This window comes from Equus quagga, chromosome 1 (genome assembly GCF_021613505.1).
Source record: "Equus quagga isolate Etosha38 chromosome 1, UCLA_HA_Equagga_1.0, whole genome shotgun sequence".
Taxonomy (NCBI): Eukaryota; Metazoa; Chordata; class Mammalia; order Perissodactyla; family Equidae; genus Equus; species Equus quagga.
Window position 1 is genome coordinate 114,029,817 of NC_060267.1, and position 26,518 is coordinate 114,056,334.

At 35.9% G+C, this 26,518-nt stretch overlaps 1 protein-coding gene across 5 annotated transcripts in view; it reads right to left on the reverse strand.

The window, feature by feature from the left end:
- Positions 1 to 26,518, reverse strand: part of CHL1 (cell adhesion molecule L1 like) — a 214,199-nt gene that overhangs the window by 18,130 nt on the left and 169,551 nt on the right. For all 5 annotated transcript variants that reach the window (XM_046668608.1, XM_046668627.1, XM_046668592.1 and 2 more), the window contains 9 exons: positions 26,078 to 26,218; positions 25,632 to 25,743; positions 23,816 to 23,982; positions 21,162 to 21,327; positions 11,258 to 11,382; positions 7,426 to 7,527; positions 7,042 to 7,239; positions 5,242 to 5,312; positions 168 to 390 (listed from right to left, as the gene is read on the reverse strand). In XM_046668608.1, the coding sequence (XP_046524564.1) occupies positions 168 to 390; positions 5,242 to 5,312; positions 7,042 to 7,239; positions 7,426 to 7,527; positions 11,258 to 11,382; positions 21,162 to 21,327; positions 23,816 to 23,982; positions 25,632 to 25,743; positions 26,078 to 26,218 (1,305 nt within the window). The remainder of the gene's footprint in view (positions 1 to 167; positions 391 to 5,241; positions 5,313 to 7,041; positions 7,240 to 7,425; positions 7,528 to 11,257; positions 11,383 to 21,161; positions 21,328 to 23,815; positions 23,983 to 25,631; positions 25,744 to 26,077; positions 26,219 to 26,518) is intronic.

Here is a 26,518-nt window from a genome sequence, read left to right on the forward strand (position 1 = left end):
AGTCAACCCTAAAGTAGGAACCATGTGTTCTGTTTCATTTTATCTCCCACAGCTAGTACAACCTCTTTGCACGCAGTAGTTGCTGCAAAAATGTTCATCGACAGAAATGCAATATACTTGAGAGAAACTGCTGTTGAGTGCTTGGGAGTTTCAGCTGCATCACTTACAGTCTTCTCCAGAATAGAGAACCACTGACTGAGGCTCAGGGCCAGAGCCGAGGTGATTGACGGCTTGGACTTGGACATCATAAGGAGCATAGACAGTAGGCGTCATCACCCGCAAGGTGTGATTTGTGACTGTTTCTTCTTCCCATTCCACTGGGGCTCCCTGTGGCTTCCAGGTCACTCTGTATTCCAGTCCTGGTCCATTCTGCTCCATGGATTTCAAAGGCTAAAACAGAAGGCAGGACTCATCCAGTGTGATCACAAATATGTTGACTTAGAGATGGTGGTAAGCCATCCTAAGTGGCGTGAGAAGTGCTGCTATAGATGGATCATTTCTTGGGAGATCTTAAATCCCCTTTGTGGTCTGGAAAGACTTGTGGACATTTTTGTCATTCTGTAAGTTTATTTTGAAAGTTAGTCCCTCAGCTTCCCACATAGTAAGAAACTCACAATTTAGATGCCTGGAATATGCCCTTGGGGCTAAGTCTAACTTTTCATATATGAAAGAATTGACTAAGAAGTTTCATATGGGTTTAAGCTTTTGTTTACCTTTTTCATCTATATTCCACTTTTTCACTCCCAAAGAAGTGACAGGAATAAAAAGGACATGGCCTCGAATTCCACACTTGTGAATGGGATTTTCCCATGGCTTTTCAGTCAGAATACTTTCTTCCACCTGACTCTACCCATCCTTCTCTATCTTCCTTCCAAGAAGAGAGAGATTGAGTAAATTTTTACTTTTGAAGAATATGCATGCTTATACATCAGAAGATGTAGCCCCTCGCAATAATAATATAATATATAATATAATGCAATATAATAATATAATTCTCCAGCTCCTTGGACAATCTGTTTCTGTTTCTTCAAGATAAAGTACCCCCTGACTCCACTTTATTTTGCTGTATAGGAATATTTAGTGGAGGAATTTCCAGTATAGGAAATTGGTTATTTCTGCTTTGGTTTTTAATTGAGTAATATTTTGATTCAAAAAAAAATTCATGTGATTTAAACGACCTGCTTCATTTCACAGACATGAGAATGTGCATTTAAATGAATAAGTTAAATAAAATACATTAAAAGTGTGATTTTAGTCCTAGATTATAAGATTCACTTATATAAACAGTAATTTTCTCTGCATATGCACGTGATTCAATAATGTCATACGTAGTATTCTTACAGAATTTCCAGGGCTTCTTGACTCAGCCTAATTTGTTAAAATACTTAGAGAGATTGTCTGGAATTAAGTTAAAAGCATAGGGTTCTATCAGCAAAATAATTTCAAGTCTATGCTTATTCCAAGATGAATACTTAAATTAGCTGGGGGAAAAAATCAAAGCAAGACAAGATTTTCTGGTCTCTGTTTCTAGTTTGCATTCAAAGTTTTCCCCCAAGATAATTTTTACTATCATATGGATATAAATTTGCCCAAGCTTTTGGCATTGCCCAGATGAATCAGGCCATAAGCTTTTAATTCCACAGTGCAATCTGGAATTACATTTTCCTTCAGCCCCTCCTGACAATAAATGTGTACAAATAGTATTATTCAATTTGCATATGTTTTGCTCCAAGGAAAACAGTTACATTTGATAAAGCTCTCTGGAAAATTTTAAACAAACTGTGCCACCGTGGGTAACACTTTTAAGAAAAATATTATCTAAATTGCCAGCCTCTTTGGTGCCTAGACTCCTAAATAAACAGCACCAATAGATTGTAGTATTTGGCTTTCAGAGAATGGACAACAAAACCTCAGCCAATGCTCAGATAGACCCCCGACAAAGCTGGAAACCAGAGGAGCAAGAGCAGAGCTGGGGTGGGGGTGAGGTGGGGAGGTGGAAGCGAGGCTGGGGGTGAAGTAGACCACAAGTCTTCCCCTCTCATGAAGCTCATTCGGAAGGAATCTCTAGAAAAGAGGTTCTTCACTTGGGCTCTAGGGATGGCTAGATGGGGTCCACGATGCCCTTCAGAGGATCTGAGAAGCTATGAACTAGTTAGGAAAACCTTCTGTGAATAACTTTCTAGAAAAAATCTATACTTCTGTCAGGTTTTCAAAGAGATCTACGAACAAAGCAAGGTTATAATGACTGATCTAGAAACTGGACAGATTGCCGTACTGCTGTCATTCCATTTTAAAGCTGGTAGGTTTTATTATATTTGTAGTAGAAATAATAAAGTTTAGGTCCTTTAAAAGTGAAACAACTGAGCTGTGATCATATAACCAGGTAATTGAAGAAGTTCCTATTTTCCAGACATTAGTCGATTTGGGTTTTTTGTTTTGTTTTGTTTTTTTGACGTCTTTGAGATTAGACAATTGCTATTTTATTGAAGTTCAAATTTAACATAAATATACTCACACTTAAGAACAAAGGGAAATGTTAAGGAAAAATCATCCTGATATAATTATTTAACTGGCCAGGTTGCAGTGGGCTCTTTTTTTCCTGTTTTGAGGGATAGGACATTATCATTTTTTAATACTTAAAACATATGAGTGAGTCATGACCACCCTAATATATGAAAAGTGAATTTTATAAGATAATGCTAACTAAAAAGACTAGTTCTATCACTGAGCTATAATTTAACATTAATAAATACATTAGTGTTAAAAAAATTTGTGTCCTTAATATTCAGTGACAAATTTATAAAGAAAATTCATACACAAAAGAACATGAGCTCAATAAGATAAAGAAAAATTTATTTTTGACTGTAATATGAGGTTCACCCATTCCGTTAGTAAATGCACATTTATTAATAACCTATCTATAAGGCTCTGTATCTTATTTTCCTCCACAGGATTTTCCATTAAATGACATATTATTTTACCTCTAATGTATTTGCTTATTTCCTGTCCTTCCAACTAAAATATCCATTCCAGGTGAGCAAAGACTTTTTTTTTACTGCCATATATAAACCAAGTTCCTCATAATTCATTAATTTTAATTGAATAGTGTTTAATACTAAAATAAAAACATAAAACAAATAAAAATTAGGGACATCTAGTCTGTTCTTAGTGTTTATTGGTGTTGTTAATCCTTTTGTGAAAAATGAACTTTTTTAAAAAACAAATTGCTTCTCTCTGATCATTATCTTGTAGACAGAAATTATTCTGTAAGTCAGTCTCTGGAGGGGGTTTGGTAATTCATTCATAGCGTCTGTTTGTCAACTTGGGAAATATCTGACATTTAACTCCTTTTTATAGAATAATCCATGCAAAATAATAACCAATGAATAAATGTTCTTAAACTTCACTGTGTGCCTATAGTTTTAGATCTCTGACATTTCAAAATAATGTGAAACACAATGGAACATATTATGAATGCAAAAGTCAATGTAGTTCCAAATCTCTCTACTTCCTTTCTCTAGTCAATTAATCACTAAATTACCTGTCATTTACTCTTCAAAGACAAATTATAAACACTTTCTTGGTGTAATCCCATTTGTACAAGAAGAGAGCATTAGTAATTAGTCTTGTGCATGTATCTTTGAGGGAAAAAAAGAGTGACTTATGAGTAAGATGAACAGTAAGGACTGAAGATTCCTGCCCTCTTTTCATTACTCACTTTGCACATGGCATCTGGGTAAGGTCATTTAACTGAGTCCCAGCTTCTCTGTATGAAATGTAAAGCTGATACCATTGAACTACAATAGCCCTCGCAGAGGAGTGGTGAGGATTAATGAGCTAATGTTAGTAGAACATGGTGTGCTTCTCTAAGGAACTGACCCGAAAATTCCATACTATTATTTTCATCTAACCAGTTATTTCATCTATCATATGAAAACTTCTATGGAACTTAAAAGAGGATAAAACAGATATTCTAAAAGAATAAGATACTAACATAATTTCAGATTATAAATTAAGTAATTATCAAGATAATGTGGTAGCAACCATTTATGGTGACAAATTCAAGGAAAGAATAATATTCTTGAATATATTTAGTTTCTGTGTATTAATAATTTTTTTAAAATTTTAAACTTGCAAAACAATTTCTCTGAAATGGAATAAAGGGTTAGTGTTGATACAAAAACATTTACTAAATACTTTGCAGGTATGGGCCATGTGATTATGTAATCAGTACTAAGACCCAATATATGAAGGAAAAAAAAATCGAACCAAACTTTATATACCCTAAAACTATTCCAAAAATCATACTTGGAATGAGGTTTGGAAATAACTTAGTATATTCCAGCATACATTCAAAAATGTTCTGTATTTATGTAAAATTCAATTAATGCAACTTTGGAAGCCCATTATTAATCAGAATGGTTGAATGATAAACTAGTTTCAAGTGAGTTAATGTACTAGTTAATAAAATATGTCCAAATAGTAGAGGGGTGAAAAATGTTCTCCATTGTTATAAAACAAATTTAGAAATGACAATCAAAAAAATTGAAACCATCTGAGCAGATATAAAATTTTACGCCAAGTTCAAAGAAGAAAGTCTATTTAATCACTTTTAACTGAGATCTACAAAGTGGGAAATAGTGGAGTTTGAAGTCCAAAAATATCCATGATTAAATCCTGTTTTTGTTGATTTCTGGTTGTATGGTTACGGGCAAGACTGCCAATAACTCTGGACCTCAGTTTCGACATCCAAAAGAAGGTGTTAATGATGCTCTCTTGATAGGGCTGTTCTCAGAATCAGAAGTGAGTATACAAAATGCCTAATAGTGCCTAATAAGTGGTGACTATTATTGAAGTCATTTTTTGATAAGCATAATGCTTATTAGAATGTCTACTAAAATTTAGCAAAAGATTTTCAGTATCTTTTGAATGGGAGAGGATTTAGAACATTGGTAATAAAAATATTAGAAAGCTGAAACTTTTGGTAATAGATTTCCATTAAATCAACCTGTATAATCTTCCTTAAATTATTTACCACTGTTAAACTCTATTTCACAACATTCTAATCACAATGATCTTTAAAATATACAAATAAAATATATTTCTAAAATATAATCAAATGTACAAATCTTATCCCTTTATTCTTAAAAAATATTGATCTATCGCTACACTTAGCATGCAGACCTAACAGAAAGAAAAAAAGAACACAAAGTAATACAAAACATATGAAAGAATACACACCTCCCATTTTATAATCATTTCCTTGGGTTGAGAGGCTTGAACTCTTATATTTTGTGGATTCTTGTCTGGAGCTGAAAAATTACAAGCATTAAAATTATTCTTTTCTATTGTATGGTCCATAGGTAAATTATTAAATAGTGCCTTCTCCCTCAAAAACCAGATTTTTAAATAACTTTGATTTATATTTGTCTATTTCTCTCTGACTCAGTTTGTAAAAAGATTTAAGGCTGGTTTTTTTCCAGCTTTATTGAGACATAATTGACACGTAACATGGTGTTTAAGTTTAAGGTGTACAATGTAATGGTTTTATACATGTATATATATCAAACATACATATATATACACACATTTTATATTTATACATATAAGTTGTTAAATAATGACCATAGTAAGGGTAGCTAACACATCCATCACCTCACATAAGGCCGCTTTTAAATATATCTATTTCTTTAAGGAGTAAAATCGTGTTTTTGGAGTGATATGATTACTATCCAATGAAAACAAATGATTTACTTTATACATCTTCATTACATTTATTTATTTTTTTTTTTAAAGATTGGCACCTTAGCTAACATCTGCTGCCAACCTTTTCTTCTTCTTCTCCCCAAAGCTCCCCAGTACATAGTTGTATATTCTAGTTGTAGGTCCTTCTGGTTGTGCTCTGTGGGACGGCAGCTCAGCATGGCTTCATGAGCAGTGCCATGTCCATGCCCAGGATCTGAACCAGCGAAACCCTGGGCCACGAAAGCGGAGTGTGTGGACTTAACCACTCAGCCACGGGGCCAGCCGCTACATGTCTTCATTTTAAACCTGCTTTTTAAATTTTTAGACTTGCTTTTTAAAATCCTAAACCCACTTTCTAAATGTATATTTTAATTTTAAACCTGCTTTACCTTTTCTATTAGAATTATTGTTAGAAATGTATGTTGTCAATATTTGCTTCTAAGTGAATAAAATTAAATATCATTTGTTATCAACAGCCCAGTTTCAGGGTCAATACATAGGAAATAGCAGGTAATGTGCCCATGAAACATATTCAGATGGATCCAGTTTATACGGAAGGGCTAAGTAGGGAGTTTAGTGCCAAGTTCAACTTATATTAAAATCACGCAAGTATCTGATTCAGTTATTACCTCTGCTTGCTTTTTCTCAATGCAAAAAGGAATTATAACCTAGCATATTTATTTCACCCAGGAAAAAAAAAATAATATCAGGCTATGACCATATTGATAACTTATGCCAATTCAGTTACACAAATTTTTGTACTATCATTCTTGAAATTAAAAAAATAAGCATCTTGGGAATTGAGATAGATATTAAATATGTATCTATTTAGATACTGAGATACAAAAAATACACTAAATGCATAAAATTAATGACATTAGATACATTGAAAATTTAATAAGGTGCCTATAATGAGTCAAAAAGTTTTATTTCAGAAAGTTGAAATAAAGAGAAAAGCGAGAAAGTTGACTTTCTCTATACATACTGGATGTCAGTTTAGAACTTACTTTACTATATCTGGTTTTAACAAGATATTTAGCTATCAGAAATTACTTAGAGTAATGTTTGCTCAAATACCTCCCCATGATTTCCTGCTATCAAACATTTATATACTACTTATGAGACTGCTATAGTTTGAATATTTTGTGTGTGGTTGGTTTCAGAACTTTTCAAGCGCTCTATTGGGAGAAATCTAAAATCTTATACCATGCTATCAGTCCATTTTTTTTTTAGATGTTCAAAGTTGGGGCAAATCTAAACTATTGTGTTAGAAACCTGACTTGAGAACCTACATACCTGCTGGAGGTGTCTCATGATGGTCTGATGGCTGGCTTGGTTGGCTTCTCCCCACTTCATTCACGGCTATGACCCTGAACTGGTATCTCACATATGGAGCCAAAGATAACAAGACTGTTGTTTCCTTTCCTTGGACTCTAGTCAATTCCTCCCATCTTCCAGGTTCCTCTTTGTTTCCTTCAAATTCTACAATATACTCTGGCAGTAGGAACATAGAAAAAAAATCAGAACAAACTGAATTGTTATACTAAGATTCATATAAAGTATTAAAAGTTTTAAAGGATGTTTTAAGAAGAACAATCCATCAACTGTGGTGAAAAATGGCTTTAATATTAATTTTGACTCTGCAGTGTAAGAAACATAGTTATCCCAGGTCTTCCCTACCGCTAATATTGCTATTGTGGTCATCTCCAGCCTCCCAGGTCAGCCGAACACTCCTGTTCTGCCTTTCAGACAAATGAAGGTTTTCTGGTGGATCTGGAACATCTAATTAACAACAAAAAATAAAGGTAAGGAGAATGCAGATCATTGCCTTTCTTTCCCAAATTTCTTCACTCAAGCACATTGCCAGCCCCCTTCCTCTCTGGGTCCATGTCTATACTCTCAATTGTCCACACCTCACCAGCCCTTCAGGTTCTATTCAAAGGCAGCTTCTGTCACATCTATTCCCTATTGGACGTATTATCTCCCTCTACTCTAATTACGGTTCTCAAAGGGCCTTCCTTGCCCATGGGCATCAGAATTTTTTTAGGATCACTTAATAATGATGAAGATTTCTGGGCCCCACCCTTCCGGCTTACTGAAGGAGCTGGGCCCAGGAATCTGTATTTCTAAACAAGTTCCTTGGGTGATAATTATGCACACTCAAGATTGAGAAACATGACTGATCTGAAGTGAATCAGTATCCTCCAGCTTATATACTTATTTATATGCCTGATTCATTGCCTGTACGTGACTAAACAGATCTTCAAGAATAGGGGTCATATTTTACTAATCTTTGCATCACCCACAGTGCCTTGCACATAAATGTTTTATGATTAAATGAGTAAGCACAAACTATATTATCACTTCAATCATGAATATAATTATCATACTAGAGCAATAGAAATTAGGTCCTATCACCGTAGGAAAAAAAGATAGAGAAACATGAACTCAGGCTTTTTTTTTTCCTGCAACTGCTTTGGATTTTTATTGTAATTTATAACAATGAATTCTCAGTATATTATAGCAACTTTTATATTATCTTGGCATAGAGTTATGAAAAAGAGTAGGGAGTCAGTTTATATTGGAAGAGTAAGATCTGGCACTGATAAATGTTGTGACAGAAACTAGAAAATTGAGTAGGTGATGACAAATTTTAAGAGTGTTAAAGCCCAAGGAAATTTCTAGTACTTTTAAAATAAAAGCATCAGTAAAAAGAAATCTTACCCCTAGTGATTTTTATTTCCAAAATTTGGGTTCAATTCTCACATTTATTTGAGGAAATTTATTTTTCTCAGAGGAGACAATGAAATAACATCTAAAAGTAGCATCTATTGACACTGCTGAGTATTTGCCAATTGCTGGTAATATTACACGGACAAAAAATATTGCTTTCAATTCAGAAGAGAACATGTTTACTTTTCAAATGTGATCAGTGACTGTCCAAACTTTAGGGCCTTAAATAAGAAATTATTTCATCAACAGGTTTCCGAATCTCTGAGCTCAGAGAACTGATATTTCTCTTCAGCACTTACTAAGAGCCTACTCATATCTGAACTTTTCCTGAAGGAATCAATACGGCATGCTGCATCCGACACCAAAATCTGCTCTTTCTGAGAATCATGTGGAGCTAGAATTGATGGATTACAGTTAGACTTAAAAGAGTGATACTCTTAAAAGACGTTTATGTCAAGGCTTTTGAAAGTAACTTCTGATTGAAATCAGGCAAGCATATGCTTTTAAAAATTGTCTTCCATGGAAAAGAGTCTTTTAGAGTCTACACATGGATCTGTCACTTGTTACTGTCAGTTACTGAGATATGCTTCTTAAAATCAGAGATGGGCCTAAAAAATTAGAATGTAAACTCTAAGAAGTGGTTAAGAAAATGCAGCCTATCTCATCGAATATTTTTTCTAAAAATTTTATTTTCACTCTAAAAATAATTGGTAATTATTTCATATATAAATAATACATATAATAATAGCCATGATTTATGTTAAATTATCAAAATGTAATGGTTCTGGAAGAAGACAGCCTAACCATATGACTAAAATATTAAATTTTACAGGGAAATTAAGACAGTGTGCACCAAGTAGGGGGAAAGTCCATGAATCCTGACACTTACCCTCCTACACTTGTGGTGCTTGAGATAAATTCAAGATTACCTAAAGCTAAACTATTTTATCTGGTGGATTACTGTTGGAATAATTACTAGAGGATTCAACATTTCTGCTTATAGTCCCTGAAGTAGCTGAAACTCCTATGGCCAAACATCTTGCCTAAAGGTACAATTCTATTGAACCAAGTCCATACCTTCTACCACCTGGGGACTGTTCTTTTTTCTTCTTTATCTTACTTTTGTTTTTTTTGGTAGAACCCAACCTGGTGGCCATTTCCTTTACCTGAGACATATTGGCCATCTGCTTTACTTGAAACATAGTGGCCATTTATTTCACTTGAAATACAGTGGCCATTTGCTTCACTTGAAGAGATCCATCCTGTTTATTCATTTTTCACCAGTCTACATCAAAGCAGACTGAATTGTTTCCTCTCAGTCTGTACCACCTCCCCCTCATTAGCAACCTTCCTGTGGATCCCAGCAACCAGAGTGCTAAAGATACAAATGCCTGTTAATGACAATGATTAATCTAGACATACGATAAAGGAGTTTAGGCAAAACCAAATACTTTTAAGGAATATCAGCAAATTAAAGGAAAAACTAAATGATGCTCACTAAAACAGAATTATAAGACAAAACTGTAAAATTGTCTGTATCAGTCAGGGGTCCAGTAGAAAACAAATAGTTCACACATTTTAGGATAGTTCAAAGAGCTTTTAATAAAGACTCTTTCAAAAGATATGGGCAGGAGGGGGTCCACCCGGTGGCGCAGTGGTTAAGGTCACACATTCCACTTCAGTGGCCTGGGGTTCCCTGGATCCCAGCTGTGGACCAACGCACTGCTCATCAAGCCATGTTGTGGCAGGCATTCCACATATAAAGTAGAGGAAGATGGGCACGGCTGTTAGCTCAGGGCCAGTCTTCCTCAGCAAAAAGAGGAGGATTGGTGCCAGATGTTAGCTCAGGGCTAGTCTTCCCCAAAAATAAAAAAAAAGATATGGGCAGGATATCCAGGGTCAGGGTGAGGGGAACAGTTACTAGAATCCCCTTAGAGAAAACTGGGTGGAGAGCGCCTCCTAGGGAGAATCACTGATTTTGGCAATGGGACACAGCCAGCCTGCAGGGAGGGAGTATGGAGAACAAACACACCCACCCACCCGCCTCTACTGCCAGAGGTCCCCAGGTTTCATTTCAAACCAAATGAAAGCTTGAGGTTAAAGGTTTGTTGATATTGTCCACACAGGTTAGATTTCCAGATCAGAAAGCTGGTGGAGAGTGAATCTGGAAGGGAAACTGGACGAGACATCCAGCAGATGGTCTAAGAGCTTTAAACATGGGTGATTGCAGGGGTAATTACATTGATTACACTAGTGAAGTGTGCACATTGTTTTCCAATTAGCATTATCACTAAAAAAAAAAATCAAAGGCATTCCTTTGCAGAACCCTTGAAGTCTCTCCCCATCCTTCCTGTAGGCCTGGAAGCTCAGTCTATGCCTTTAGTTTAGAGCATGACCACTGCGCAACCCCCTCTGGACCACCATTCTGATTCCTCTACACCAACCCATCTCCATTCCTCAGCCCATTTCTTTGCACACAAGAGCTCTGGAAACTCAAGCATGCTTTAGCTTTCTTCCTGCTAATAGCATTGCCTACCTCCCACTCCTTTCAGCAACATTACCCATGTAGGGAAAAGCAATTTTGCATTAATTAATTTCTTTAAAACCAGAAGAGGAGAAAGCATTTGAAAGCGAGGTCACTATTTAAGTGAAAAATTCAAACTAACAATATATGTGCAGGGGCTCAAATAATCATTGGTTTAATTGCCAAAGAACAGTGAAATTTAATCAGTAATGGAGAAGAAATGAACAGAGATTTCTCATTAGTTAGTGCACTTACCAAGGATGGTTACTTGAGTTATATCAGCAACTCTATCTAGAGCAGTTTGAGCTGAACAGGAGTAAATACCTTTGTCCTCTAAGGTGACATTAGATATAGTCAGATTAGCTCCATCAATAATTATCCTACCAGGAAAAAAAGTGAGTGTTATGATGAGGATGAAAAGAACAGAAACATAATCCTTTCGAAAATACATGTTCCCCATAGGAAACAATTCAAGGAAGAGTAAAAACAAAACAAAACAAAAAAAACTTCACATAATGCAAATTTTATTAGAGGATACCAAAGTGGAAAACTGAAGATAAAGCATTACTCAAGCATATGCAAATTTCTACACAGCCATGAAAGGGATCAGTTTTATCTCTTTTTGTTTTAAATTACCATATCCAACCATCTGTGATGCATGGGGCAGTGATGGAACTGTGTTGCCTGGTGTGTCTGAAGAGTGCCCCATACTTCACAAGAGCTGAGATACATCTGCACAAATCTTAAGGTATGAAAGGGAACTGCCCACACAGGATCAATTAGAGTGCTTCTTACAAAGGCAGATTTCTGAATCATACTTCAGTTCTACAGAGCCAGAATATCTGAGATGGAGTCTAAAAATCTCTATTTTTGACAAGCTTCCCTTTTTTCCACAATTCCACCTCCCAAGTAAAACGCATACTAAGATCTATAACAATTAAGCTTTGTGACTTATTTGAACAGTAGATGGCAGACAAGTACTTCTTTTCACAGATCATTTACAACTAGCTTTTTATCATTTGTTCTATTTTTGCTGATTTGTAATTGAGTTTGTACATGAAAATTCTTTTTCAATAATTATACCTTTTACCCTATACCTATGTATTGTTAACACAATTTTCAATAATTATACCTTTTACCCTATACACATGTATTGTTAACACAATTATTCAAGTATTTTTTTAAAAACTAAAGGGCCATTACATCCAAGATATATTCACAGCAGTTTGCTATTTAGTTGAAATAAATAGTGTCATTCTTATAGGGAGGGAGAGAAACTCTTATATAATTGAAGTTTTCAAGTAAAACTCATATAAACTGCTGGAAAGTTTGAATTATAGAAAACTACTTAAAATTGTAGTAAAATCAAACAGGGTCTACAATTTGATTATAGACAAAGTCAACCTCTCATTCCTACACCAAGAACTAAACAATTTTCTAATTGATATGACTTAGTATTGCAAGTCAAGAATCTCATAAAAGATGTAAAATATGATGTCAAAAACAAAATGTGGGAGGAAGTAAAAATGTACTGCTTTTAGAATGCACTCAAACTTAAGCAAGAATCAACTTAAAATAGACTGCTAGATACATAGGTCATTATATATGAATCTCATAGCAATTACCAACCAAAAACCTATATAGATACACAAAAAAATAAATAGAAAGGAATACAAACATAACACTAAAAAGACAGTCATCAAATCACAAGGGAAGACAGCATGAGAAAAAGAAAAGAAAAGAGAATAACTACAAAAACAGCCAGAAAACAATTAACAAAATGGCAATAAGAACATACCTATCAATAATTACTTTAAATGTAAACGGACTAAATGTCCCAATCAAAAGACATAGGGTGACTGAATGGATAAAACAAAACAAGACCCATCTATATGCTGCCTACAAGAGACTCATTTCAGATCTAAAGACATACACAGACTGAAAGTGAAGGGATGGAAAAAGATATTCTAGGCAAATGGAAGGGAAAAGAAAGCTGGGGTAGCAAGACTTATAGCGCAGACAAATTAGACTTTAAAACAAAGACTGTAACAAGAGACAAAGAAGGGCATTACATAATGATAAAGAGATCAATCCAGCAGAGGATATAACGCTTGCAATATCTATGCACCCAACATAGGAGCCCCTAAATACATAAAGCAAATACTAACAGACATAAAGGAAGAAATGGACAGTGATACAGTAACAGTAGGGGACATTCACACCCGACTTACGTCAATGGATAGATCATCCTGACAGAAAATCAACAAGGAAACATTGCCTTAAATGACATATTAGACCAGATGAACTTAATAGATATATATGTAACATTCCTTCCAAAAACAGCAAAATACACATTATTTTCAAATGTACATGGGACATTCTCCAGGATAGATCACATATTAAGCCACAAAACAAGTCTCAATAAATTTAAGAAGATTGAAATCATATCAAGCATCTTTTCTGACCACAACAGTATGAAACTAAAAACCAATTATAAGAAGAAAACTGGACAAGACACAAACACATGGAAGCTAAATAACATGCTACTAAACAACCAATGGGTCAATGAAGAAATCAAAGAGGAGATTAAAAAATACCTTGAGATAAATGAAAATGGAAACACATTCCAAAATGCATGGGACACATTAAAAGCAATTCTAAGAGAGAAGTTCATAGTGATACAGGCCTAACTGAGGAAACAAGAAAAATCTCAAGTAAATAATGTAAACTTACCCCTAAACGAACTGGAGAAAGAAGAAAAACAAAGAGCAAAGGTAGTAGAATGAAGGAAATAATAAAGATTGGAGTGGAAATAAGTGAAATATAGACTAAAAAACAATAGAAAAGATCAATGAAACTAAGAGCTGGTCCTTTGAAAAAAATAAACAAAATTAATAAACCTATAGCCAGAATCATCAAGGAAAAAAGAAAGAGGGCTCAACTAAATAAAATCAGAAATGAAAGAGGCAATGTTACAGCAAACACCACAGAAATACAAAGGATCATAAAAGATTATTAAAACAATTATATACCAACAAATTGGACAACCTGGAAGAAATGGATAGATTCCTAGAAACATACACTCTTCCAAGACTGAATCAGGGAGAAATAGAAAGCTAAACAGACCAGGGGCTGGACCCATGGCAAAGTGATTAAGTTCGCACACTCTGGTTCAGCAGCCTGGGGTTCACTGGTTCAGATCCTGGGTGCAAACTTACACACCACTCATCAAGCCATGCTATGGTGGCACTCCACATAGAAGAACTAGAATCACTTACAACTAGGATGTACAACTATGTGCTGGGGCTTTAGGGGGTAAAAAAAAAAAAAAAAAAAAAGAGGAAGATTGACAACAGATGTTAGCTCAGGGCCAATCTTTCTCACCAAAAAGTATATCTTAAAAAAAAAAAAAAGAATCAAAGAAAATCCAAACAGATCAATTACTAGTAATGAAACTGAATCAGTCATCAAAAAACTCCCAACAAACAAAAGACCAGGACCAGTCAGCTTCACTGGTGAATTCTATCACACATTCAAAGAATATTTAATACTCATTCTTCTCAAACTCTTCCAAAAAATTGCAGAGGAGTGAAGGCTTCCAAAATCATTTTATGAGGCCAGTATTATCCTTATCAAAACCAGATAAGGATACCACAAAAAAATAAAATTACAGGCCAATATCCCTGATGAACATAAATGCAAAAATCCTCAACAAAATACTAGCAAATCTAATTGAACAATACATTAAAAGAGTCATACACCATGATCAAGTGAGATTTATTCCAGGGATGCAAGGATGGGACAGTATCTGCAAATCAATGAATGTGATACACTATATTAACAAAAAGAAGGAGAAAAATCATATGATCATCTCAATAGATGCAGAAAAAGCATTTGACAAAATTCAACATCCACTTATGATAAAAACTCTCAACAAAGTGGGTATAGAGGAAACAGCTCTCAACATAATAAAGGCCATATATGACGAACCCACAGCTAACATATTCAGTGGTGAAGAGCTAAAAGCATTTCCGCTAAGATCAGCAACAAAAAAAGGAAGCCCACTCTTGCCACTTTCATTCAACATGGCATTGGAAGTCCTAACCCCAGCAATCAGACAAGAAAAAGAAATAAAAGGCATCCAAATTGGAAAGGAAGAAGTAAAACTGTCACTATTTGCAGATAACATGAAATTATATACAGAAAACTCTAAAGACTCCACCAAAAGACTATCAGAACTAATAAGTGAATTCAGTAAAGTTGCAGGATACAAAATCAATATACAGAAATCTATTGTGTTTCTATACACTAACAACAAACAATCAGAAAAAGAAATTGAGAAAATAATTTTATTTGCAATGCATTAAAAATAATAAAATACTTAGGAATAAATTTAACAAAATAAAAGACCTGTACTCTGAAAACTATAAGACAGTATGAAAGAAATTGAAGAAGACACAAATAAAAGAAAAGATATACCATGCTCATGGATTGGAAGGATTAATATTGTTAAAATGTCCATACCACCCAAAGCGATCTACAGATTCACAGCAATCTCTATCAAAATACCAAAGGCATTTTTCATGGAACTAGGACAAATAATCCTAAAATTTGTATGAAACCACAAGAGACCCTAAACAGCCAAAGCAATCTTGAGAAAGAAGAACAAAGTTGGAGGTATCATGCTCCATGATTTCACACTATACTACAAAGCTACAGTAATAAAAACTGAATGGCTCTGGCACAAAAATATACACATAGATTAATAGAACAGAATAGATAGCCCAGAAATAAACCCACGCATATATGGTCAATTAATATATTACAAAGGAGACAGGAATATACAATGGAGAAAAGGCAGTCTCTTTAATAAATGGTGTTTGGAAAACTGGACAGCTTCATGAAAAAGAATGAAAGTAGATCATTTTCTTACACCAATTACAAAAATAAACTCAAAATACATTAAAGACTTGAAAGACAGTTTGAAGACAGTAAGAACTGAAACCATAAAACTCCAAGAAGAAAACATAGGCAGTAAGCTCTTTGACATCAGTCTTACCAAAATTTTCTTGGATATTCTCCTCAGGCAAAGGCAACCAAAGCAAAAATAAACATATGGGACTACATCAAACTAAAAAGCTTTTGCACAGCAAAAGAAACCATCATCAAAACAAAGAGGCTATCTACTGAATAGGAGAATATATTTGCAAATGATCTATCTGATAAGGGGTTAATATCCAAAATATATAGAAAACTCATACAACTCAATACCAAAAAACAAATAATCTGATTAAAAACTGGGCAAAGGACATTAATAGACATTTTTCCCAAGAAGACATACAGGTGACCAACAGACAAATGAAAAGATGCTCGAGATCACTAACCATCGGGGAAATGCAAATCAAAACCACAATGAGATATCACCTGACACCTGTCACAATGACTATTGTCAAAAAGACAAGAAATAGCAAGTGTTGACAAGGCTGTGGAGAAAAGGGAACTCTCGTGTACTGTTGGTGGGAATGTAAATTGGTGCAGCCATTAGGGAAAACACTATGGAGCCTCCTCAAAAAATTAAAAATAGAACTACCATAACATGCATACCATCTTGCAATTTCACCTCTGAGTATTTATCTGCAGAAAACGAAAACACTAATTCAAAAAGATATGTGTAACCCTATGTTCATTACAGCATTATTACAATAACCAAGACTGGAAACAACCTGTGTCCACTGATAGATGAATGGATAAAAAAGATTTGGTACATACAACAGAATATTACTCAGCCATAAAAAGAATAAAATCTTGCCATTTGCCACAGAGCCAAGGGCATTATGCTAAGCGAAATAAGTCAGACAGAAAGACAAAAACCATATGATTTCACTTACATGTGGAATATTAAAAACAAAACAAATCAGAAACAAACTTATAGATACAAAGAACAAACTGTTGGTTGCCAGAGGGTAGGGAGGTAGGGGGATGGGAAAAATAGATGAAGAGGATCAAGAGGTACAAACATCCAGTTATAAAATAAGTCAGTTATGAGGATGTGACGTACAGCATAGGGAACACAGTCAATGATATTATAACAACTTTAAATGCTGACTGATAGTTCCTAGACTTGTCTCAGTGATCATTTCATAATATATATAAATGTCAAATCACTATGTTGTACACCTGAAACTAATATAGTATGTCAACTTACTTCAATAAAAAAATATAACAACAAAAAGTAAAAAACAAATCTCACTGTAATTCTAAATATGATAAAGTTTTGACATAAATTAGCTTCTCAGTTCATGTTAGTTATGTGTCCATTTGGTACAATATAAGAATATTGCATATACCGACAATGTTTGAAAATTTTACCTTCTTAGATGAAGAAATGCAATTTAATAACCACTTCATCAGGGTTGTTTGTGCCTTGCACAAAGCTACTCATCCACAAGGGTTCCTGAGAGCTGCAACCTAGCCTACAGTCTTCTTGCCAAGATTTATACTCTGGTATGGTGCTGCTTTAGGCCAGAAAGAAAGGGTAACTTTTTAGTAACTCATTATCCCAGAGGAGGTCTCTTTTTTAATCTTACAAATGTGCCTCAGGTGCCCTCAAATTTATCAAAGTAGAACGACCCACTGATCCTTAAAATTTGGTAGGTATGTTGTCCCTAGGGAGCTTATTAAAAACATTCATGTCTTGGCCTCAGTCCATCTTCCAAATCAGAAACTTTGGAGAGGAAGGGCAAGGGCCATTGTATTTGAACATGATTCATAGGTAATTCTGGCTCACGTCAATATCTGACAACTATTTGTGTTAGCAAGGAGACACTCTGTTACACTGCAGTAACAAACAACTCCAAATTCTCAATGCCTAAGACAATAATCATTTATTCCTCTCTTACATTATGTTTCCATCATAGGTCAACTGGATCCTGAAGAAGAATAGAATCTTGAAGAAGCCCTATTATTACATTTGTTAAGCACGGTATAAATTTTAAAAATGGTTTCTACTCTCATAGAAGCTGCTCTCCAGCTTCATCTTCATCTCTATTCCTCCCAGTCCTTTCCTCTGTTTTTACCTGCTTATCTCACCTGAATAACCTGCTATATCACCCTACAACCTCTCACCTCTTTCACCTGCAATATCCAGCTTGCTAGTTCCCAACCCATGTTAACCTCTGCTGTTGTCTTATTCCATTCCATCTGTGTAATAACCACGTATCGCTGAAGGCAATATGACAAAGTCATTCTCTCTTTGGACACCTGCGTTCGCAGCTTAGTTCTACTAATTATGACTTCTGTAATCTTAAACCAAACTTTGAGCCTAATTTGCCTTAACTAAAAAATGGGGATAACAGTATGTTTTTTCTCCCCAGGAGAAGTAAATGAAGTACAACACATAAAATAACTAGTGTATAAAGCGTAGCATAGTATGTGTTCATAGGGTGTTAGTAATGTTAATTAAATTGATTTTATTCCTTGCTGGCTTGTAACTAATCATATTTCTTATGATCCCCAACTCCTGCCTCTGTTGCCTCTCTGCTTGAACTGATTACCTTACTTGCTGATTCGTTAGAGAGGGACTCTTCCATCCTTATAATCTCTACCTATACTAATGCCTTATAATCTCTGCATCCTTATTCCTCTCCCCTACCCGCTGTGCTCTGCCACCTTCATTTGCTGCCCTTTCTGAGGATGAATATAGCCCTTCCTTGATACCAAAGATAGAGCCCTCTCTCTTGTGCTCTTGACACCCTTTTCTCTCACATCCTATTCACAGACACATCCATATACTGAATATCCCTCTCTCACTTGCCACTCCAGTCTCTCCTGCAGGACTGGGTCCTTGGCTGTGCCTACGGTCAAGAACAGTGCCCATTACATTTCTTAAGCACAGGCCAAATTTTGAAAATGGTTTGATATCACATCCATCCTCCTTTTCATTTTTGATAACAATAGTGTGGGGTCTAGAGCAACCTGCAGACAGCCACAGAAAACTGCGTGAGGTTATTCCAGCCTTCTTTATAGGCTTGCTGTGAGAATTAACAAAGGAAAGTGTGTCAGTGGGTATAATGGGCCAGAGAGGCAGTTTCCAGCCTTATCATACCCCTACACATGACAGGGGACAGGGGGTAAAAGAAGAAGGAATTTCACCTCTCATTATTCTCTATTTCCTTTTGATCAGAAATTTAACCTCTTTCTAGGTAAAAGCTTCTGGTCCCCAGGCTAGTAATAAGGAGAAGGTGTCCCAGCAGAAGGTGAGAAATGGGAAGTTAATAAGGGTTCTCTAAAATTCAGCAGATACCTGTAATTTCTTATCCCTGCTCTATTTCCGCGCCTGCTCCTGGCTCCAGTCAAGATCAGCCAGTAACAGTCCCTCCTTGCCTTCCCGACTCTGGAGATCTCTTCTGAGCTAAGGCTCCTGTTCCTCACCCCCACCCCTTGTTTAGGAACAGCAACTGTGTCACTTGCTTAGTTCTCTTAGATAGCCCTGGGCTTATTTGAGTGTCAGCCCCAGCATAGCAGAAACTATAAAACAGAGTGCCACAAAGAATCTGGTTGGAGTTTCTGGGGTCAGAGACTAAATATGCAGGTCATATTACCAACAAGGTCTGAGTCTCTGCTTCCTTTCTTGACTGTAGCCCAGGTGTCATATGGAAGACCTCAAATAACTAGACAGTAGTGAGAAAAGAGGGAGAATTTGGGGAGCTCTGAGCAGTTAACAAATCAACTGAGAACTAACACAGGGCTTCAGATCTCTATTGCGATATGCAGCCTTTTAGGTATCAATAATTAATCTCCTCTTGTTTCAATGACAACTGGTTGCAATATATACACTTTCCACAAACCTTTACATATACAGGAGGGGTGAGATGAAATAAATTAAGTACCAAAGCTGAGACCAATGTCTTTGCCTAGAGGTGGCACACACACACACAAATACCAATAGAAGCCAAGAAGGTAACAGAAATGAGACAATCCCACCAGATAAATTAAGTAGTACAAATCACAATAGCTAAATTAGACTGAGTTCTTAGTATTTTCTAAGAGCTTGGCATGTTAAGCCACAATAACCCTATGACAAAGTGCCTTTAAAAAGTTTTTTTTAACTGAACTATGTTATAAAATGTAAAACTAAGGCACAGAGAAGTTAAGCATCTTGTCTAAGGTCTTAGACCCAAAAGATCACAGAGTTGGGATTCAAACCCAGACCAATGGCCTCCAGAGCGCACGACACTGCTGCTGTCTTACCAAGGAACGCAGGTCCTATCTACAAATCTTTGGTTGTACTTTTTACAGAGTGATAAACAACAAAACATAACTGCAGGTGAGATTTGGCTCTAGGATGGTCAATTTTTAATCCTACTTAGTAAAACTTCAAAAGGAAGGAGAGCTGACCTCTGCATGCTTTCAAAAGACAGTGTAGGCATTCAGTAAACACTAATTTTTTTCTCTTACTTGATGTACTTAATGTCTAGTGCTATTCAGCATCTACTCACACTTTCTTCTTTATTTTTTCTATATTCTCTCTATAGTGGCTGGAAGGCTCAAAAACGTGCTTGCCAATACTTTCTAATGGGAAGGATTCCATTAGATTTAGGTTCTGCCAGATTCATGTGAGATGGGAGAGAGACGGGAAATGGGCACTGTCTCCTCTGGGGCCATATGAGCAGACAGTGACTTTGGCAGACATAAGAGCTCTCAGTGGCTGGACTCCCTAGCAGCAATAATGGGGCGAAATGGCAGTGAAGACAGCAGCAATTTCCAGACATATGGATTGCAGCTGTAGTGCCATGTGACGAAGAACCCAAAAGTTTAGCAAGCAGTTTCCTTTAGGCCTATCTTCTCATCTTTCCAATAGTTTTGTGAGCACCCAAGCCCATGCAACAAATATGCCTCAATTACTTGGAGTGGTTTCTGTTTCATGCACTAACAGGATGGTACACATTATGTGAAAAGTCAGTAGCAAAAACACGAAGACAAAAATGTGAGAGAAACATGAAACAAGGACATTGTATGAGCTTTTAAATATTGTCTTGAAAACTAAAATTTATTAATCGGTTTTTGTATTTTAATTCAGTGTGAATATTTTTGCCACTAGTTTTTTCAAATGCAAGGTTTAATCCCAAGCAAATATTACGACTTATAATAGTTTACCTACCTGCCATCCTCTGTACCATTAATTTCAAAGGCTTCTCCATCTTTACTCCAGGACAACTTCAAACTGTGTTTCAAATATGAGTCACATGTGCTTTCACAATGTAATTCAAGTGTATGTGATCTGGGGACACGAGGATTCTTCGGAGAAATTCTAAGTTTTGTAGCATCTGTTTGTACCAAACAAACATACTAGTCAGAACTACAGAGCACAGCTTACTTTGTTATCAAGTGTCTGGAATTTAATAACCAAAATGGTCAATATAATAGTCAAATCCTCATGCAATGTTTGTCACACTGTAATTGCCTAACATCATATATCATTACTATTTTCTTTCCATTCAGGTCTGGGTATCAGACAAAACTTGAGTGGAAGTATTAATTAATAAAAATTTCCCTTACTACTTCCTGGAAATAGGGAGTGAGGAAAATGTGAGCAAGGAAATGTCTCTAGATGTTGAAAATAATATAAATTCTCCTTTTAGTGCTTCTGGACATGTGATCCAAGCACCAAAAAGAAAATCAATTAATTTTCTGTTAAAGTGTTTATTATTAATTCAAACCTGAGGTTAAATAGTGAAGCCCATGCATAGATTAACTAACAACATGAAGGTGGGGAATTGGAACTTCAGCTCCATGAAGGTAGGAGCTGCACCTCTTGTGTTACATTCAAGTAGCCCCAGAGCACAGAAGAGAGCCTGTATACAGTGGGCACTCAATACATACTTGCTGAATGAGTTATGGTGAGTGATATTTTGAAAATAAATTAGTAGTATGAACAATACGAAGCTCAAACATTGGTACTACGGGTATCTTGAAAAATGTTTGTTTCATGATGACTGTTTCAAAATGTAATCCTTATTCTTAAAGGACATATTAAAGGCAGGATACTTTATCCCAGTGTGGCACTTGGTAACCCTCTCAGAGGCCAAATCTCATGAGCTGACCTCCAGGTCCACAATCATGTTCTAATACTCGCTAACTACATTACGGAAACTGAAGAAACTTTACAAGAAACTGATTAAAAACTTAGTGTTAGTAAAATTGATTATTTAGTATTCTAGGCATGAAACCTGAAGACATTATTAAATTGAATTAATTTTGAGTGAATCATTAAACATCCTACTCCTAATTCTAAATTTAAGACAGAAAGCCATTTACTAATAATAGATACCATTTAATAAGCACTAATTCTATTTACTAAGACTCTTCTAAGAAGTTCACATTCATTGTAACCTTTTATAACAATTCTATGAATATTAATATCTACTTTCCAGAAAAGATTAAGGTTAAAATGAAATTAAATAATGATACTAAAGTTTCCTTCCTGGTAAGGGGCTGAGCTGGGAGTTGAACTCAAGTATGGCAGAGACCCAAGCTCATGCTTTCAATCATGCTATATTGCCCCTTATTCAACTCCATTCTTGACATTCCTCTTTTATATGCAAAAATTATGTCCTTAATCCTTCATTAATATGATTCCTATATATCCCTTATATATAAAATGGACATTAGAATAGACCAAAAGTTTATGAACTTGTCCGTCTCTCTGGCTGCTAGTAGTTTTGAGGTCCACTTTGGGCCAAGCACTGTGTTGAGCAGCAGTAATATGAAGGTTCATTTGGATTCCAGGCTTCACTCTCATTGCCTTTAACCTGGCTCAGTTGCTTAACTTTGATATAGGTTGGCTTTATAAAGTATACAAAGAATCATCTTCATTGACGTCATATGGGTATTTTGAAAATTGTACATGACACTTGAAAATGCAGAGAGACATCAGACGTAAGTAGACACTGTACGAGAATACTTATGTGCTTAAAAAATATAGTCCATGGGCTTGGCATGTTGGATAACTTTAGGATATAGAAAGAAACAAATACTGTGAAAGAAAAAAGAATATAAGACAGCAGAGAAGGAAGGAAGGAATGAAAGAAGGAAGAAAGGGTATGTGTGTGCGGGGAGAGACAGAAAGAAATGTTAAGAAACCAGTGAAAACAGACGATTAAACGAATATGTGCTCTGTCATCTAAGTACCAGGCCGTGCCATTGACATGTCACAATAAATGCAAATGCTCCCTACAATCACCACAGGACCTCTCCATTCTTTGTGTTTTCCTGAAAAGTATTCTCTGAACAATTTTAAAATCAGAATATTAGTGAAACCCAAGAGACTATTAATGGCTTCTCAGGATTTTATTCTGAAGAAAGAAGAAATACAACAGTGACGATGATTCAAAAAGAGGACAAAAACCCTCTTCACCCTGTCATGCCCCAGTCTTTATGAGACTGAGCTTTTATGAGTTTATTTGTGAAATTTTTAGCTCGAAGAGTTGATTACTGGTGACATTACACTGAGTTGGTTATTGTAATAAAATACAGATACAGAAATACACCAAAATGGACCATCTTTAAATACTGCTGGTCATTCATCTCCAACAACACCTAGCTCCCTCTTAAAATTCTATAAAGCTGTGTGCACATCATTGGCATATCCTATAATCCTGTGATGACCTTTTGTTGAAACACAATCTAGGCGTTTTGAAATTGACTAAAGAAATTTAACAGGTGCTCGAACTTCAACTGTATTGTTTCATTTGGGAAAATGAAGACAAACTGAACCCACGTGAGAATTCATGCAAAGCAAAAGCAAAAAATTACTTCTAATATCCAAATTGGCTGTGACTGCAGTTTTTCCTTTAGCATTTTCTACCCAACAAGAGTATGAGCCAGCATCTTCTTCTGTGGTTTTGTTGATCTGTAATGTGCCATTCTCATAGATGTGGTACCGTCTGCCTTCAAGGGGTTTCGCTTCTTCTACCTTCTGCCTACGGACATAGAAAGCACAAGTCAATGTGGGATGTGACAGAATTGTATACTCTTTTTGAAACTCGTCACTGATGTTATTCAAGCTTATCCCCTAAGAGCTTAGTAGACCTTGGGCCGGCCCTGTGGCTGAGTAGTTAAGTTCACACTCTCTGCTTCGGTGGCCCAGGGTTTTGCCAGTTCAGATTCTGGGCACGGACATAGCACTGCTCATCAAGCCATGCTGAGGTGGTGTCCCACATAGCAGAACTAGAAGGACCTACAACTAGAATATACAACTATGTACTGGGGGGCTTTGGGGAGAAGAAGAAGAAGAAAGAAGAAAGATTGGCACAGATGTTAGCTCAGGACCAATCTTTCCAAAAAGAAAAAAAGAAGAGCTTAGCAGACCTTAGGAAATGTTCCACTGGGGTTTACATTTTTCCCAAAATGAGTGATAGGTGTACATTTTACCTGCCCAAGTAGACTGTGGCTGGAGGAAATCTGGGTCCAAGCTCTATGCTTCTGCTGTATTTTTAATAGCTATCAGTACTGTTTTGTAACTGTTCTCAGAGCTTAATAAATATTTTCTGGCTTATTGATGGTGAACTCTTTAGTTAATGTTTGCTTCAGGGTACTAAATGGGAAAGCCAGTAATTGCAAGAGATAATGAACCTCCTGCTGCCCTGGGAGAACATTGGTCATTTGGAAATATCAGAGGCCAGGAAGTCCTCCCTGTGCTGTGGACATGGATTACACTTACCCTTATCAACCCAGAGTCATTTTCTCCTACATTCATCCATTTTCCAAGCGTCAGCTGCCACAGCTTGATTTACCCTGCACGTTACGCAATAAGAGACTGCCTGAGCTAAAAAACCCAAAGGCCAAACTCTGGCTGCTGTCCAAACAGGACTTCACAGGGTCACATCTAGGGCCAGGCAAGTGAAGCATTTGCCTCAGAGGCAAAATTTAAGGGTGTGCCGAAAAGATTCTCAGTAATCAAGATAAATAACATTTTAATGGCGTATTTTTAAAAATCAAAATTAATGCAAAAATACCCACAATGAAAAAAACACCCAAATTTTAAACAAAGACAGAATCTGACTCTGCCTTTGCATGACCCTGCCTCGCTCACCTCACTCTAATGACAAAATTAAGAAGAATTTAACCAAGCTTTTCTAGTGAAGTAACAAATATGGTAGATCCATATGACAATGTGTTTGAACTGATTATACGAATCAATATATTGAAATTAAATGCAAAATACATCTTGGAAAAGTTTTAAGCATACGTATTTGAAACGAAATGTGGACTTTGATAACTATGTAGATTATATCCAAAACAATAACAAGAAAGTGGTATATGATCTTAGAGTAATACGTGACCATAATGAAAAACTAAATCTATCTGAAAAATTGTCTTGGTCATCACTTCAAGTCTTTGCTTTCCTTTGGGAGCAGAAACGGCTCTCCATATTTCCCCATGTGAGAGAATCCTACAAATTTAGTCAATGGGTCCAGGAGAGGTCGGTGATGAAGTTTTCTACCTTATTTCTCAGAGGCATTGGGTCCATGTAACAACATGGATGCAATGCAGCCTGTCAAATGATGGATGAAGAAACAGGCGAAATTTACAACTGACATTCTCTTAAGAAAACCGTGTACCAGCTTACCAGGACACTATTGCCTCCGGTGAAGAAAAGAACTCACAATATAAGAAAGCACTGTACCCAACCACCGTAGCATAGTTTTCTTCATCTTCAGTTTGTATCAATGGACGAACATCTATGTGAAAATGGCATAAATACAGTTTTAAACTTTCATGTAAGAAATAATACGAGCAAATTAAGTTTTTCCATATCCTAGCCATATTAATGTTATAAGAATCAAAACAGCTGAATATTATAGTACATATGCTTGAATTAGAAAAGTATTCAAATTTAATATATTTTTGAAAGTACAATTTTAGTATGAAGTCTAATGCCCAAATGTAAGTTGGAACGTACTTTGATTTTTGCCCATGTTTTATGTGTGGAGAATTCAATCTACTTGTGAGTATGACCTTGAATAGTTTCCTTTAGAAAATAGCAAGTAACCATCTGCTCCCAGGTATGCTTACCTACAACATCAATATTGGCATTGGCAAGGATAGTTCCATGGGCATTCGAGGCTTCACACTGGTACACAGCAGTGTGATTTGGTTGTAGGTTGGTAAAACTGATTTCCCTGGAGGAGACGACATCACCAGCAAATGGATTTTCTGCAAGAGATTAAAGAATGTCAGTTTGATAAAAAATAGGACATAAAATATTTATACACCATTTATTAAACATGTCACACAGTATTTATATTTTAAGACCAGTTTAGGATGAATAATAGTTCATTGAAGCCAATTCTTTAGAATTTCTTAACATCCACCATGGCTTTTTCTTTCCAGACCCTTCTGCAGTTTCAATTTTCCTGCAAATTAATATTTATTGTCAAAATATTTGTTGATCTCTAGCTTATTGCTTCTCCATACCCATACCCATAAGTAAGATTCCAGATTTTCTGTTTAGCA